Raw genomic sequence first — 14,902 nt, forward strand, 5'->3', positions numbered from 1 at the left:
GAAAATACCTTACTCAATTTCCCGATGTGGATTAATGTTAAAACCAATGATTTGATCAACAACAAAAAAATTCTATATTGTAAAGTTTATTGTAAAGGTTGTATATCCCGTTCTTTGTATTTTTTCCTTCTATCTTTTATAGAAACGAAAACTACTAAATATGAAATATTTTCTTATTTTTCCCACCGTAAATATGAGAAAAAAAATATTTTTAATTTGGTATATCTTTCCCATTAATCAATTAAATACATTCTTTCCCTAGTTAAAATCCTACAATATTGTAACAATGTTTTCTAATTACTTTTAAAATATAACTCCTCGATTAGAGAACCTTTTTTTTAGTTTCACAGAATGCAGACGGAAAAAAAAATTCTGGTAAAATTTCCATATCTGCGTGATAATGACACTCTTAGTAAAAATGAAAAAACATAATTCTGGTAATAAAATGAAAATATACGATATTTAAACAATACATTTAACAATTTTTTATTTGTAAGGTAACGGTTTCCGAAAATTCTGGCTTTCAAAATTACAGTTCATGTCAGCACATATTTAGTAAAAATACAAAGCTGAAAAAATAAACTTAAACAAATAAATAGTTTTATGATATGCTTTAAGGTATCATAATAAAATTCCCAAATTTTACCACATTTACTAACACACAATACAGTAATAAAAGCATACTTTATTATTAATTTTACCATAAGTCATTGCCAAACGTTTTGATGAAAATACCAAACCGTGTATTTTGATGTTCTCTTAAAGTCAGAAACAGGGTAAATTTTACCATATTCTGGTAGTTCTTGCCATATTTTTTTCAGTGCATTGTGACATTTTTCTAAACGTATAATAATTGAAGTGTGTTAGAAGAAAAACTGTAAATAAGGAAAGGACATGGTTTGATTTGTCTTAAAATGGTCATAAATATGTTTTGACAACAATCCTATTAAACTATAAACCACTAACTTCTTTCTACTAACTTGGAGAAATTATCTGGCGTTCAAGCGTTTGCGTAAAGGTTATATAGCGTTACTTTTCAAAAATAACACAGAGTCCTTATGAACTTACTTAATGCTTCTTACAGATCAATATTTCATATTAATTTTTCTGAAACGTGAATTTGCAGAATTTGTTTCCTGAAACTTCTTTCACACTGTGCAAAAATTGATCAAATTCATTTAAATAATGAATTATTTAAAATTTCAGAACGAGGAAAAAGCTGACAACGGGCCGATTAAATGTAATATAAGAAATATGAAAGAAGAAGAGATACCTCAAGTTATGGATATTTATAAAGAAGCTGGGTGGCATACAGGACATGATAGCGTCAAAAAATGGTGTAAACTAGACTCAAATGGATTTAAAGTAGCAGTAACAGATGATGGTAAGCATAGATTTTTCTTATTTTAAGAATAATGTTAACCTCAATCTGCATTCCAATGTAAATAATGTATACTCAATTTTAGAATGATTGCAAAATTAAATTAATAATTCAGATTAAAAAAAAATAGGACGTAATGATGAATGTACGCATAACATTTTCTCTAGTTTTATCGATTTAGATATTTCAATGATTTTATTTTGACTTATAACTGATTTAATGCATCAAAAAATGGTGCAAACTAGACTCAAAAGGATTTAAAGTAGCAGTAACAGATGATGGTAAGCATAGATTTTACTTATTTTAAGAATGTTATCCTCAGTCTGCATTCCAATGTATACTCAATTTTAAAATGTTTGCAAAATTAAATAAATAACTCAGATTAAAAAAAAAATAGGACGTAATGATGAATGATAATATTTTCTCCAGTTTAATCGATTTAAATATTTCAATGATTTTGTTTTGACTTATAACTGATTTAATGCGTCAAAAAATGGTGCAAACTAGACTCAAATGAATTTAAAGTAGCAGTAACAGATGATGGTAAGCATAGATTTTACTTATTTTAAGAATAATGTTATCCTCAGTCTGTATTCCAATGTGAATAACGTATACTTAATTTTAAAATGTTTGCAAAATTAAATAAATAATTCAGGTTTTAAAAAAATAGGACGCAATGATTAATGTACGCATAATCTTTTCTCTAGTTTTATCGATTTAAATACTTCAATGATTTTATTTTGACTTATAACTGATTTAATGCGTCAAAAAATGGCGTAAACTAGACTCAAATGGATTTAAAGTAACAGTAACAGAGGATGGATTTTACTTATTTTAAGAATAATGTTATCCTCAGTCTGCATCTCAATGTAAATAATGTATACTCAATTTTAAAATGTTTGCAAAATTAAATAAATAATTCAGATTAAAAAAAATAGGACGTAATGATTAATGTACGCATAATCTTTTCTCTATTTTTATCGATTTAAATACTTCAATGATTTTATTTTGACTTATAACTGATTTAATGCGTCAAAAAATGGTGTAAACTGGACTCAAATGGATTTAAAGTAGCAGTAACAGATGATGGCAAAAGCATAGATTTTACTTATTTTAAGAATAATGTTATCCTCTGTCTGCATTCCAATGTATTCGCGATCGCAACGAACTATAGGGGGCGTTGTTGTATGAGACGCATACCTGCGATTTCTATATGAACCGTCATTCAGTTACTCTGGAGACGTCTTTAATGTAGCGTGTAGCATTGCAACGTTCCTTCTTTAATGTGGCTTATTAAATTTAAAAAAGAAAAATGTTTGATATCCTTTCTTATACAACCGAAAACAAGATGGTATCTCTTTTTTTTTTAAAGAAGGAACATCCAAAAAACATCTGAAAAATATTTGTAAATAAACAGAAAAAAATATGTATCTTCTTATTAGAGTTAAAACCTAATGCCTGAGAAATAGTTTTACTAAATTTAATGATATAACCTGAAAGGCCTATTTAAACTTTACATTCCATAGTTTTAAGAATCATATTACTTCAAACATTAAAATAAGCAAAAAGTATACATAAGCTTCATAATTTTATGTAATTTAATTTTGTAAATAAAGTTTTTTGACAAGTAATTTTATCAAAAAATTTTAAGTTTTAATAAAAATCATTATTTAGAAACTGAAAAACGTAAAGTAAAGAATGCTTACGATACAAAAAAAAAAAAAAACAATTCTAAAAATTCCTTATATTAAAATAAACAACTTTCATGTTTTTTCTTTTTTGATTCATAATCGGACGTAGAAAACCATTCTATAGAAAACTATCATCAAGAAAAAAACTACTTAAAAGTAAAATTTTTTATTTTATAAAAATTAACACTTACCTGCTTTATAAATCAGAAGAATTCCAAAATGATTTGTTCTTCGATTTTTGTTACCATTTTTTAGTGCTACGAAAATGCGTCTTTGGGATTTGCCAAAAATAGAACAAGATGCAATTTTATTTTTTCTGGAGCGAAATATTTTGCCCATTGTCCACCGAAATCCGATAAACTACTTTGATTTTAAATAAAGTGTTTCGTTTTATGATTTGTCACAAAAATTTTAGGTGTAGATTGGCGGCACTTAAAAACAGCCAAATCTGTAGCTGCTGTGGCGTTAATACATAAGTACCGAATTTTTATTCATACTTTTCTGAATCATATTACTTGAAACATTAGAATATGCAAGAAGTATACATAAACACATAATGTTATACCATTTATGTTTTCAAAAAAAGTATTTTGACAACAATTTTTATCAAAAAATTATAAACTATAAAACGGAAAATAAAGAATTCTTAGGATAAAAAACGATTTTAAGAATTCTTTACATTGAAATAAAAACTTTCATATAGTTTCTTTTCTTATTATTCTTATAGTTCTTAATCAGACGTAAGAAACCATTCTGTAGAGAACTATCATCAAATAAGAAAAAAAAGTTTTACAAGCTAATTTTTTATTATAAAAATCATAACACTTACCTTCTTTATAAATCCGTAGAGTTCCAAATGAAATGTTCTTCGTTTGAAAGTTTTATTTTCAAATAATATGTGCATAGATTATCCCTTTATTACTTTTAGATAACATACCACACATCAAAATTTTATAATTGTAAGATCTCGATATGAATTTGAATATGTAGCTTAAAAACAGAACAGCTGAATTCTAGTTGAAATTATCTATTCTTTCAAAACTAAGAAATACTTACCAAGAAAACGATAAAAAATTTATTAATCATCAGCACAAATGACACTATTTCAAGTAATTTGGTTGATTCTTTATTGTTGTTTTCCGAATTATATAGATACAGAAATATATACTGTTCTATAACAAAGAAGAATTCTATAACTATTGCAGTTCTTGACGTTCTGAATTCACATTTCTTTATTGGAATGACGAAAGCAATGTTGACTTCATTTTAATTTGTAATGAATTGAAGACAGAAAAACTTATTTTACCGTAATATACACATCTGTAACAGCAAGTGATCATGAAATTGTAAGTTATGTTGTTGGTAATAGAAAGGATTATTGAGAAATTGTTCTTCAAATGCTTGGCGTGTTCTGCTTCAATGTTTGGCATGTTCTGGTTAGTTTTTTCAAGTTCTTCAGCTGTTCCTTAGGGAAATTTTTATTTTTTGCTGCTAAGAAAATGGCGTCCGTCATGGCCGATGATTTTGATGGAACTAAATGAAAACGTGATAAATTAGTGTCTGATATTTACAGGCTCCCGATGGAGGGCGTACTCGAGCGTTGCGATCACGAATACTCAATTTCAAAATGTTTAAAATATTAAATAAATAATTCAGATTAAAAAAAAGGATGTAATGATTAATGTACGCATAATCATTTCTCTATTTTTATCGATTTAAATACTTCAATGATTTTAGTTTGACTTATGCCTCAAAAAATGGCGTAAACTAGACTCAAATGGATTCAAAGTAGCAGTAACAGATGATGGTAAGCATAGATTTTACTTATTTTAAGCATAATGTTATCCTCAGTCTGTATTCCAATGTAAATAAAGTATAATCAATTTTAAAATGCTTGCAAAATTAAATAAATAATTCAGATTTAAGAAAAATAGGGCGTAATGATGAATGTACGCATAATATTTTCTCTAGTCTTACAGATTTAAATATTTCAATGATTTTATTTTGACTTATAACTGATTCAATGAGCTTAACATTAAATTATTGTTGCGATGAGAGCTCTGTTTCTTCTTAGTTTGTTCTAAAAAAATTTATGAAAAGAAATATACAGTTAAAGTAATACATAATTTATTCATAATAATTGCCTTAGTTACGATAATGTACAGTCTATTCAACATAATTATTAAAACATTAGTAAATGGGTTGTATATTGCTCAGAAAGAACATTGATCTTTATTAAAACAAATGAATAATTCGTCACTCGTTTAATCATGAGTTCTTTTTTTTATTTACATATATCGGCCTTTGTTTTGTTTTTCATTATTTCACTAATGTAATCATTCATTATTATGCTCAATAATTTGTTAGTTTCTTTTAAATTTTAAATAATCACATTTTCGCTTATTTGTTTAATTTATCATTCATCATTAATTAGTTGTTTCTTTACTTAATTAATGCTTCGTTTCCTATATATTTCCTTTAATTATTGATTTTCATTGATTATTTCAGTAATACTTGCTTATCGACTATTACTTACTTCTTATAACAAACAACATTTTATTAAAAAAAAAATGTTAATTAAAAAACCGGAAAAAAAGCCGGAAAAAAAAGATATAATCTTTTCTTCAGCCCACACGAATATATCCGCAAATCAGAGTGCTTTCTGATATTGTATCAATAAAGCCAAAGCAAAATATATTAATATACAATAGTGTGAGGAGCACTCAAAAAATTTTTTTATAAAATAACTACAAATAAAATAGATCATAAAAAGAAAAAATAACATGTAAAAACAGATAATTAAATAAAATAAAAAGAAAAAACATTAAAAAGGGGGGACTATAAAGCGAGTAGCCAAATCATAACAACTTACATGGACGGATATTTTTCAAGAATGATTTAAAAATGTTTTCGCAGAAAGATTGCCAGATTACAAAATATGAAATAATTTTTCCTTGTTTTATTCTTCATTTTGAACTTATCTAATGAGTGCTGTTCACTTGCAGCTTAAGCGCAATATATGAAACTTATTGTTTTTCTTTATCAACACTGATTATAGTCATGATGAGTTGAGCGAAACTTTACAGTTTGTCAACTAATTACTGATATTTCCCTATCAAAACTACTCTAATTACTTCTAAGATAATAAGTGAAGAAGAAATATGATTATAATTTAAGGAACATTATAACAAAATGGCATTATTATTGTATTTCAGGAGAAGTGATAGGCGTTTGTGGTGCTGTACGACTTTATGACGATCTACATTATTTTGGATTTTACGTTGTCAGGAAAATTTACAGAGGCAAAGACATCGGATTGAAAGTAAGAAATAGCCGCGTTATAACCTTACAATTAGTAAAAACAGCAGTGCTTTTGTTCTTTTTTTTTTGAGTAAGCAAACCTTTTAGTTAAAATAAAATGTATTTAAATTTCATAAGTATGAAGCTTTTTTGATAAGGCAAAATTTATGTAGGGCAAGTGGTTTAAATTTTTTCTTATTACAATTCAACTCTTAATAAGGTTTGAAAAAGCGCATTTCCAATAAGCATAAATGCATCTATCTTAAATGTTGTTTAGAACTGGAGAATAAATTGTTTTAAATATTTTAAATGCTCATATGTATTCGTGAACAAAACCTTCACATTAAAATAAAATTCAAATATTGAATTTAATTCTAAATATATAAGAGCAAATAATGGATGTTTACTATTTATTAGGATGAGTTTTTTTAAAATTTCAGTATGTTCAATAAAGGAGTATAAGTAGTCACCAATGACTTATTAATTCTTGACAATTTAACTTAAATCAAGTTTAAGTAGTGAATGAGTTATATCTTTATTTTTTTCTATTTGAACAGCTTAATAGTTTACAAATATTCAACTGCACCACTTAATGAGATGTTTATGTTGAAAATACTGCACTGAAGAAGGTAAAAATTTTGAACTAAAACAGTCAAACAATTCTTCAGAAAAGAAAACTTTAAATATATGTCAGTCAGACATATCTGGATTTTATTATTCGACTGGGTAGATAAAATCAGCCATGAGTGTACTTCAATAAAAATAAATTTACCTTCCAAAATGTGCCTTTCTTTATTTTAAATAATTATTATTTTTTGACTAAAAGGCTGATTTATAATTCAATAAAACATTTAAGCAATTTTATTCACTGAGGGAAAAAAGACTAAAAAATTAATTTTACTCAACTTTCTCCTGTTCCAAAGCAAACATTTTTCTCATAACTAGTAATGTTTACGAAATAATAAGAGCACTAACTTGATGATTTTCGGCTCTGACAATTTTATCAATTTGCTGATAGTGGTTATCAACTATTGATTAGGTGATGGTGATTATCAGCAGAAGTTAATCATGAAGATAATCATTCAGCTGAAGATCAATTCATACTAAAAGAAGTGGTAACACTTAAAGAAGATGATTCTTGGAATACATTTAGGCACTTTAATGCCTAAATTGTTTTTAAAACTTACTTTAGCGTATCCAGACCTTGCTTTTTAACTTTAATAGCTAATTTTTTTTAAATAAATATTGTTGATATTTACTAAATTACAGCTTAGAAATGCTGAAGGAGTTTTCATGTAAAAGTTCAATAAAAGATGCTAACTTTAAAACGAGATCAATTATTCGAAATTAAAAAGATTATGCAGGATGCTTTACAAAGAGCATCCTTATGTGCAAGTTTACTTATAAAAATAAAAACAAAAAACACATATTGGGAATAGCAAATTAACATTTAAGCGTTGGAAAAACAAAAATGTTGTCTAAAACTGACGAATTATAGTAAAGAAAGACGCATGCAATAACCCATTCAAACAAATTAAATTGGAGATTTAATCTTGAAGATGATTCTAGTAATCGTTTTTCAACTCTTTGTTTCCTTCCGCAGTCAAACCTGACTTGTTGTTTATTCCAATCGCTTCCTGTACTGTGATTTATCAGTTTTCTTTGCTTAAATATTAATTGATGACGTATAATATGTATACTTTTTTGACAGGGATTTTAATAATACAGGGACTGTCTTCACGGAATTTAGATCTCTATGGTGAAGATTATAGTTGCTCGTAATGCTGAATGAAAAGAGTTTATTTGTTTTTTAAGCATAACTTGTAATTGTCTTTCTATTTTAATTTGATAACGACTTCATCTTTATTTTCAAGATGCTCAAAAATAAATTTTTTGTTCAATTCCTTAATTCTGCTTCAGTGGATGTCATCATTTTTTTCACGTTTCCTTTTTACGACATTATTTACTTAACCAGTTTCATTAAAATGAGCTAAAAGTTTATGACTTTTATTCAGTTGAAAGTGACCTTAGAAAAAGTGTTTTATTTGAAAGTGTCATTTGAAAAATTCAACCAGAAACTTCAGTGTATTTTTATCATTAATTAACTAAAGTTGCAGCTGTGGTCATGCAGTAGCCTGTTTTTATTTCAATTATTCTGTTTAAAAAAAAGTATTTTAACTATGTATAGAAATAAAAGCTACTACGTTGTTCGAAAAATAATACTATTTTATTCAATTGTATTATAATATTTTCTTTTATTCTTATTAAATAATACAACTATTGAAAGTATGCATGTAGTGAATTGACTAACACTCGTAAGCAAACATTTAGCTTTTTTAATAAATATTGTGATATGGTTGACTAACGTATGTTCACCATAGCAATTACTTTGCCATGCCTAGAAACTTCTATGCTTATTTTATGTTTTGTTTTACGTAATTTTTTATTTATATTTCTCTAGCCATTTTTTTCATTATTTGTTGTGAATTGACTGACACGTGCGAGTTCGCTAAAGCAATTTACTTGTTTAAAAATCCGTTTCTGAGCAACCTATTTCTAGGTGACTTACTTTCATTTATTTATTTTTTGTTTACTTTATTTTTTTACTTAATTTTTAACTAACTTTTGGAAGAAAAAAAACCTAGTTAATAGAAAACTTTTGTCCTATTTTTGCCCCCCAAAAAGGAAAGGAAATTAATTCCTTCACCTGGTAAAAATAGCAGAATATTTTATAAATACATTTCTACAGATTGTTAAGTAAATTATTGTTTCGTTATAGATTTTCATTATTCTTCACTTTTTTGTAGATCTGGAATGCATGCAAAGAGCACATTGGAAACAGAAATGTTGGTGCGAATTCCGTTAAGGAGAAAATAAGTTTATATCAGACAAAAGAAAAATTTTTGGTCCAAGAAGAAAAACTTCTTATTCAGGAGAACGATACTCTGGAAGACATAATCACCCCTGATAAATTAATTGATGCAGTTCCTGAAGATATCATACTTGAAACTTACAAAGAAGCTCATCTACCCTCTATGTATCAATACGACTTTAAAGTATGTGGTTTTAATCGAGAGTTGCTATTGAAACTAAACTGCGAAGAGAAAGAAACCAAGACTATTGTGGCACTTAAAAATGAAGAATGTGTTGGGTTTGGTACAATAAAACGAGGTTGTCAGGGCATTCCATTAGTTAGTCCATTATATGCTGATGACCCAAATGTTGCTGAGGCAATGTTAAAACAGTTAATGTTGTCCTATCCCATGAAGAAAGGATTTTATATGGCAACTTTGTTTCACAACAAGGAGGCCAACGACATGATTAAAAAGATAGGTTGCCCAGCAACTAATAAACTGACAAGCCTCTACAAAAGAAAAGTATCCGTTACTTTTTCACCACAAAAAGTATATGGAGTATTTGATATCGATTTATCTCCTTTGTAACCTTTATCAAAGTGACATAAATAATAAAGATCTTTCTAGATTCTGACTCCAGATTCTTTTTTTATTGATATGATTGTTTATACATGAGAGTACTACGACGTAAAGAATTTAAAATAGATCAGCACTTCTAATCATAAACATTGATTATAACATAAGATCGTTCATCTTCTTTTTATTTAGGTAAAAAATGAGTGCTTGTCTGTCTACCTGTCCTTTATACATTCTTAAACTATCCGACAAAGAGATATAACATTTGGCATACTGATAGTTTGGCATGGTGTAATTAGGGTATTTATCCGTTTGGGAGATCGGTAAAACACCTATTAGGCACCTACACCGAAGAGCCATTACATTATGACCACCCTGCTAATAACATGTAGGACCACCTTTAGCCCTCAAAACTGCTAGCACCCGCCGTGGCATTGATTCCACAAGGTGCTGATAGGTAGTCTGAAGTATCTGGTGCCAAGCGCTCACCAACTGGTCCTGCAATTCCCTTGCATTGCGAGGGGGTAGCGTATTAGCACGAATTATGGTTTTACAAGTAGGACCACAAATGCTCTATTGGATTAAGCTCAGGTGAATTTGGGGCCCAAGACATGACTTGAAAGTCACTGAAATGTTCCTCGATGATTCGACCCTTATGACATGGTGCATTATCCTGTTGGTAAACACCATCCCCCGCAGGAAAAATTGTTGCCATGAATGGGTGAACCTGGTCTGCAACTATATTCAAGTAGCTTACAGACGCCAGGGATTGTTCTATGAGGATTATGGGTCCTAATGTGCCCGATGAAAACATTGTTCCTGGGCGAGAAACCATGAAAACCTGGGCGAGCCCATTGTTATAGATGGAGGGTGGTCATAATGTAGTTACTCTTCGGTGTATATTGGTATAATAGGTTTTCATTTGCACAGTGCTAGGTAAAACCAGTAGTATTTAAATTTAATACCACAGTTGATTCAACACTGGTGTCAGTAGTAGCTTGATGATTTTGTTAAGGTTTTCGAAATCACTACCGATATCAGTTAGTTTACCATAAATGATCATAAAATATTAGTTACTTATTAATTATTTTCAAGAATTACAGTAAATTAATTTAGGCAATAGGTATAAAGGGAAATAAAAAAATAAGTTTTGTTCTGAAAAGCTAAATTGATGGAGAAAAGGTACTTATTCATCTCGGAAAACCATGGAAAATCGCCTTTTTATTATTCACACCAAATATTTTAATTAATTTCAGTAGTTAAGCATAATGATATCAACAATAATGATTCAGTAATATCCCCAATGGCGGCTTAAAGCGCCCACCCCCCTAGTTCAGATCGAGAGGTACCAGCTTGTCTGGGAAGTAAAGGCAGACATTACACAGTACTCTTTACATTCCCACAATCATGTCGTTGCTCACGAAATTGTGGAGCATTACCCTCCCTGATCCCCCCGTCACACAACGGGCTGTTAGGGGAAAGCTTACTTAATTTTATTGATAGGTGTTTGTTTTATTTTATAACCGTCGTTGAACAGCTGACCGTATTTTGAGTTTACCACTACCAATGTTCAATTCCGTAGCCTAGTAATTTTGAACCTAATCCAGAAGACAATGGAACTCCAGGATCAAGTATTTGGAAAAATTTTACCTACGTGGAGGACTTTTTGATGGAGCTAACCCACATTTGTGTTACATGGTGGGGAAAACCATGAAAACCTCCCACGGTTAGTCTGATAGCAAGATGATTCTAACACATCATGCGTTTACCACTGAGGATATTTTACGTCAGCTCTGTGGTCGGTGCGAGCTAGATGCAGAATTCGTATCGACCAGTCATGACTGGGACTCATTTATAACTTTGAATGACTCTTACATAAAATAAGTAGTCCCACACTCCAGAGATCCAAAGTTCCATGCCCATCCATCGGATCGGGCAGGGAAACCCCCTGCTGTCACCACTGGCGTAGGAACCATAGGGGTCCGAGGGTCCGGACCCACCCAATAATTGGGAAGCCAGGGTCCATTATTTTGAGAAAATATTTCTGTTTTGTTTCCATAACTTTTAATTTCTCCTTTCTTCTATCCCTCTTATTTTTATATAGTGCAGCAACTTATACAATTAAAAGAAAATTAGTAAAAAATAAAATACATACAGAAAAATGCACTGTCTAAAAAAATAAAACAGATGCTTAGAGAACTACAAGAAATGTCATTTTCAATAAGCAATAAAACACTCTTCCCACCATTCCTTTTCTTCTCACTGTTAACTGATAAAGATGATTCTCTCTTAGCATCACACACGTAGTCATTTGATACCCCAAAAATAGCCCTCTTAGTTCAGCATATGGGAAAATGGGCTCAGCATTTTAAAATTATCTTTATCGTATTTATGGCCCTGGGCCCTTTTGTCCTGTTTTTTAAAATGTCAAATATCAACAAACCCAAACGTCTCAAATATCAACGTCTCAAACAGGCAATTATCTAGAATTTCTAGGGGGGATTTCTTTCAGGGATTTCAGTAGAGGAAGATTCTTGTAGACATTTTCTATTTTATTTATTTATTTATTTTTTTTGTGTGGTTTTGTCAAGAAAATTTCTCTGACATAGAATCATTCTAAATCTTCTCTTACATATAAGCGCTCACAGTGTTATTCCATCCTTATTTAAACAAGAAGTCATTAAATAAATTCTGGGGAGGTAAGCAAATGTTTGTATTAAATCACTTAATACATTTATGATTGTATGTTTATATACTGCAAGAATTGTTATATAGTTTGTATATTAAACGAATTTATTTTGAACGCACGGAGTTACTTCGTATTTATATTAATAAAATCAATGTAACTTTTTAATTTTTTAAATTATAAATCAAATGACTTTTCTATAACTTTTAATGACTTTTCTATAACTTTGTTTTCATTCAGAAATTTAATGTCACGTTTCTGTTTATAAAGAAATTTACTTATAATTAATTTTAAAAAAATTATATGAACATTGATTATTTATGTTCAAATATAAATAATTAACACTAACTTGTATTTTAATTAATTAAAACAATGAAGAATGACTTTAAATGCGAAAGTTTCATAAAAAAATTCATATAATTTTACAGTCCGTTACAAAAACTAATAAAAATATTTTTTTTTAAAAATGGGATAATTTGTTAAATTTAATTTATTGTATGAATGTTTTAATGCTTACTTGATGTAATTTTATTTATTTTGTTTTTATCAAAATAATACGGGATTTTTAAAGTAATTATTTTGTGCTAATTAACATTATCATAATTTGGTATTTTCGACAAATATTTTTTCTGAGTTAAAAGTATTAATTTTTAAAATTTTAATCCTGAAACTATAAATACTGTCGATAGAGGAAGGAAAATAAGAGTTCTATGTGTTGTCTCCCTATTTTTTTCATGTACATTTGTATAAAGTTTTTATGGTTATCAAAATGGATCATGCGATCCAAGAAAATCGAAATATCTCATCTTGTCTGCTTCTTTGCTTGAAAATAATAAAATGATAAATACATTAAATAAAATTCGCATAAAAATTATTCCCATCACAATTATTATAATTTATAATTTCTTCAAAATGTGAGTACTATAGTCTTGTGAATCAACTGAATAAAATTTCCTTTTTAGAGACAACAATTTCGATTTTTAAAACTATGTAAATTGAACCGGAACAAGATGAGAAAATAGCTAAACTTAAACTGCTTTAATATTCTTGAGTTTCTCACTTTTTTTCTTCTTTTTTGCAATTTAGAGTTTTATAAATATATTTATTTTAATCATTATAATCTCTACCGAAACCAATATTAGAGATAGTTTCTCTAGTATTATTATTAATGTTGTATCTTTCATCTCAGAAATTCAGATCAATTCAAATTCATAGTAAAAAAAATTTTTTTTTGTTTAGCAAAACGTTTTATGACCTTTTTCTTATATTTTTTTTAAAAAATTCGACTACAATTTAAAAAGTCAGAATATGTCCCAAAAATTTTATCTCATTCGTGATTGTTTTATCACGTAGGATTACATGACATAATATTATGCATTTATAAATTTCATGTCATTCTCATCATAAACTTTAGCAGACAAAATGTTCTTTTCAAAATAAAACTGTATTTTTAAGACACTGTACATATTGGATTTAAGTAACTTTACTTTTACCTCAATGTATTATTTAAAGAAATTATTCTTATTTTTCAATTGAGACTTTTGAAAAAGGGAAAATACGTGATTCATAAAAGTGATATTTTGATACATGATTACTTCATATATTTTTAATACTTTATGTGTTTTAATTTTTACATATTTTTAATATACATTTTAATATATAGTATTGTAATAAATAATGTGTCAATCAACTGTCTCTCAGGGGTTAAATCATTTAATTAGTTAAAAATATCAGAAAAATTTTAAAGTATTTTAATTCAACAGAATTTTTAAAACAATACTTAGTCGAAAAAGCATTGTTTGATATTTTTGCATCGACATACTATAAGTGTGTTTTAGAGAACTTAAGAACAATTTTAAAACTATTTAATCTTTTACTGCACATTTTCTATGTTTACAAACCTGCAATTTGAATTGGATTTTTTCATAAAATATGTATATATATATATATATACCTCCATTCATCCTTCATAAACTTGAACATCCCGACAAAAAAGAATTAAAATAAACAAATGAATAAACTATTCGCGATCGCAACGAACTATAGGGGGCAATGTTGTATGAGACGGATACCTGCGATTTCCATATGAACAGTGATTCAGTTACTCTAGAGAGGTCTTTAATGCAGCACGTAGCATTGCAACGTTTCTTCTTTATTGTGGCTAATTAGATTTAAAAAAGAAAAATATTTGGTATTCTTTCTTATGCAAACGAAAACAAAATGGTATCTCTTTTTATTAGAGAAGGAATATCCAAAACACATCGGAAAAATATTTGTACATTAACAGAAAAAAATATGTATATTCTTATAAGAGTTAAAACCTAATGCCCGAGAAATAGTATTACTAAATTTAATGATATAACATGAAAGGCCCATTTAAACTTTACATTCTATAGTTTTAAGAATCATATTA

The 14,902-nt window shown here is 28.3% G+C and overlaps 1 protein-coding gene across 4 annotated transcripts; it reads left to right on the forward strand.

Moving 5' to 3' along the window:
• The first annotated feature begins 626 nt into the window (after positions 1 to 626).
• Positions 627 to 9,861, forward strand: LOC107454593 (uncharacterized). 4 transcript variants are annotated; one of them, XM_016071837.3, is made up of 4 exons: positions 627 to 776; positions 1,207 to 1,384; positions 6,288 to 6,394; positions 9,180 to 9,861. In XM_016071837.3, exons 2-4 carry the CDS (start codon positions 1,255 to 1,257, stop codon positions 9,813 to 9,815), a joined length of 873 nt encoding a protein of 290 aa, XP_015927323.1. In that variant the 5' UTR covers positions 627 to 776; positions 1,207 to 1,254; the 3' UTR covers positions 9,816 to 9,861. The 4 variants fall into 4 exon arrangements, with proteins under 4 accessions (XP_015927323.1, XP_071039605.1, XP_042898200.1 ...); XM_071183504.1 differs by lacking the exon at positions 627 to 776 and adding an exon at positions 4,810 to 4,879 and having other exon boundaries at positions 836 to 1,384; XM_043042266.2 differs by lacking the exon at positions 627 to 776 and adding an exon at positions 842 to 1,018.
• The last annotated feature ends 5,041 nt before the right edge of the window (positions 9,862 to 14,902 follow it).

This window comes from Parasteatoda tepidariorum, chromosome 7 (assembly GCF_043381705.1).
Source record: "Parasteatoda tepidariorum isolate YZ-2023 chromosome 7, CAS_Ptep_4.0, whole genome shotgun sequence".
NCBI classification, from domain to species: domain Eukaryota; kingdom Metazoa; phylum Arthropoda; class Arachnida; order Araneae; family Theridiidae; genus Parasteatoda; species Parasteatoda tepidariorum.

What these genes read in the sequence shown, in the direction of transcription:
- LOC107454593 (XM_016071836.3), top strand. Translation starts at nt 1,186, where the DNA reads ATGAATTATTTAAAATTTCAGAACGAGGAAAAAGCTGACAACGGGCCG. An exon ending in AGTAGCAGTAACAGATGATG is followed by an intron (nt 1,385 to 6,287) that starts GTAAGCATAGAT and finishes ATTGTATTTCAG; the next exon opens with GAGAAGTGATAGGCGTTTGT. An exon ending in GCAAAGACATCGGATTGAAA is followed by an intron (nt 6,395 to 9,179) that starts GTAAGAAATAGC and finishes ACTTTTTTGTAG; the next exon opens with ATCTGGAATGCATGCAAAGA.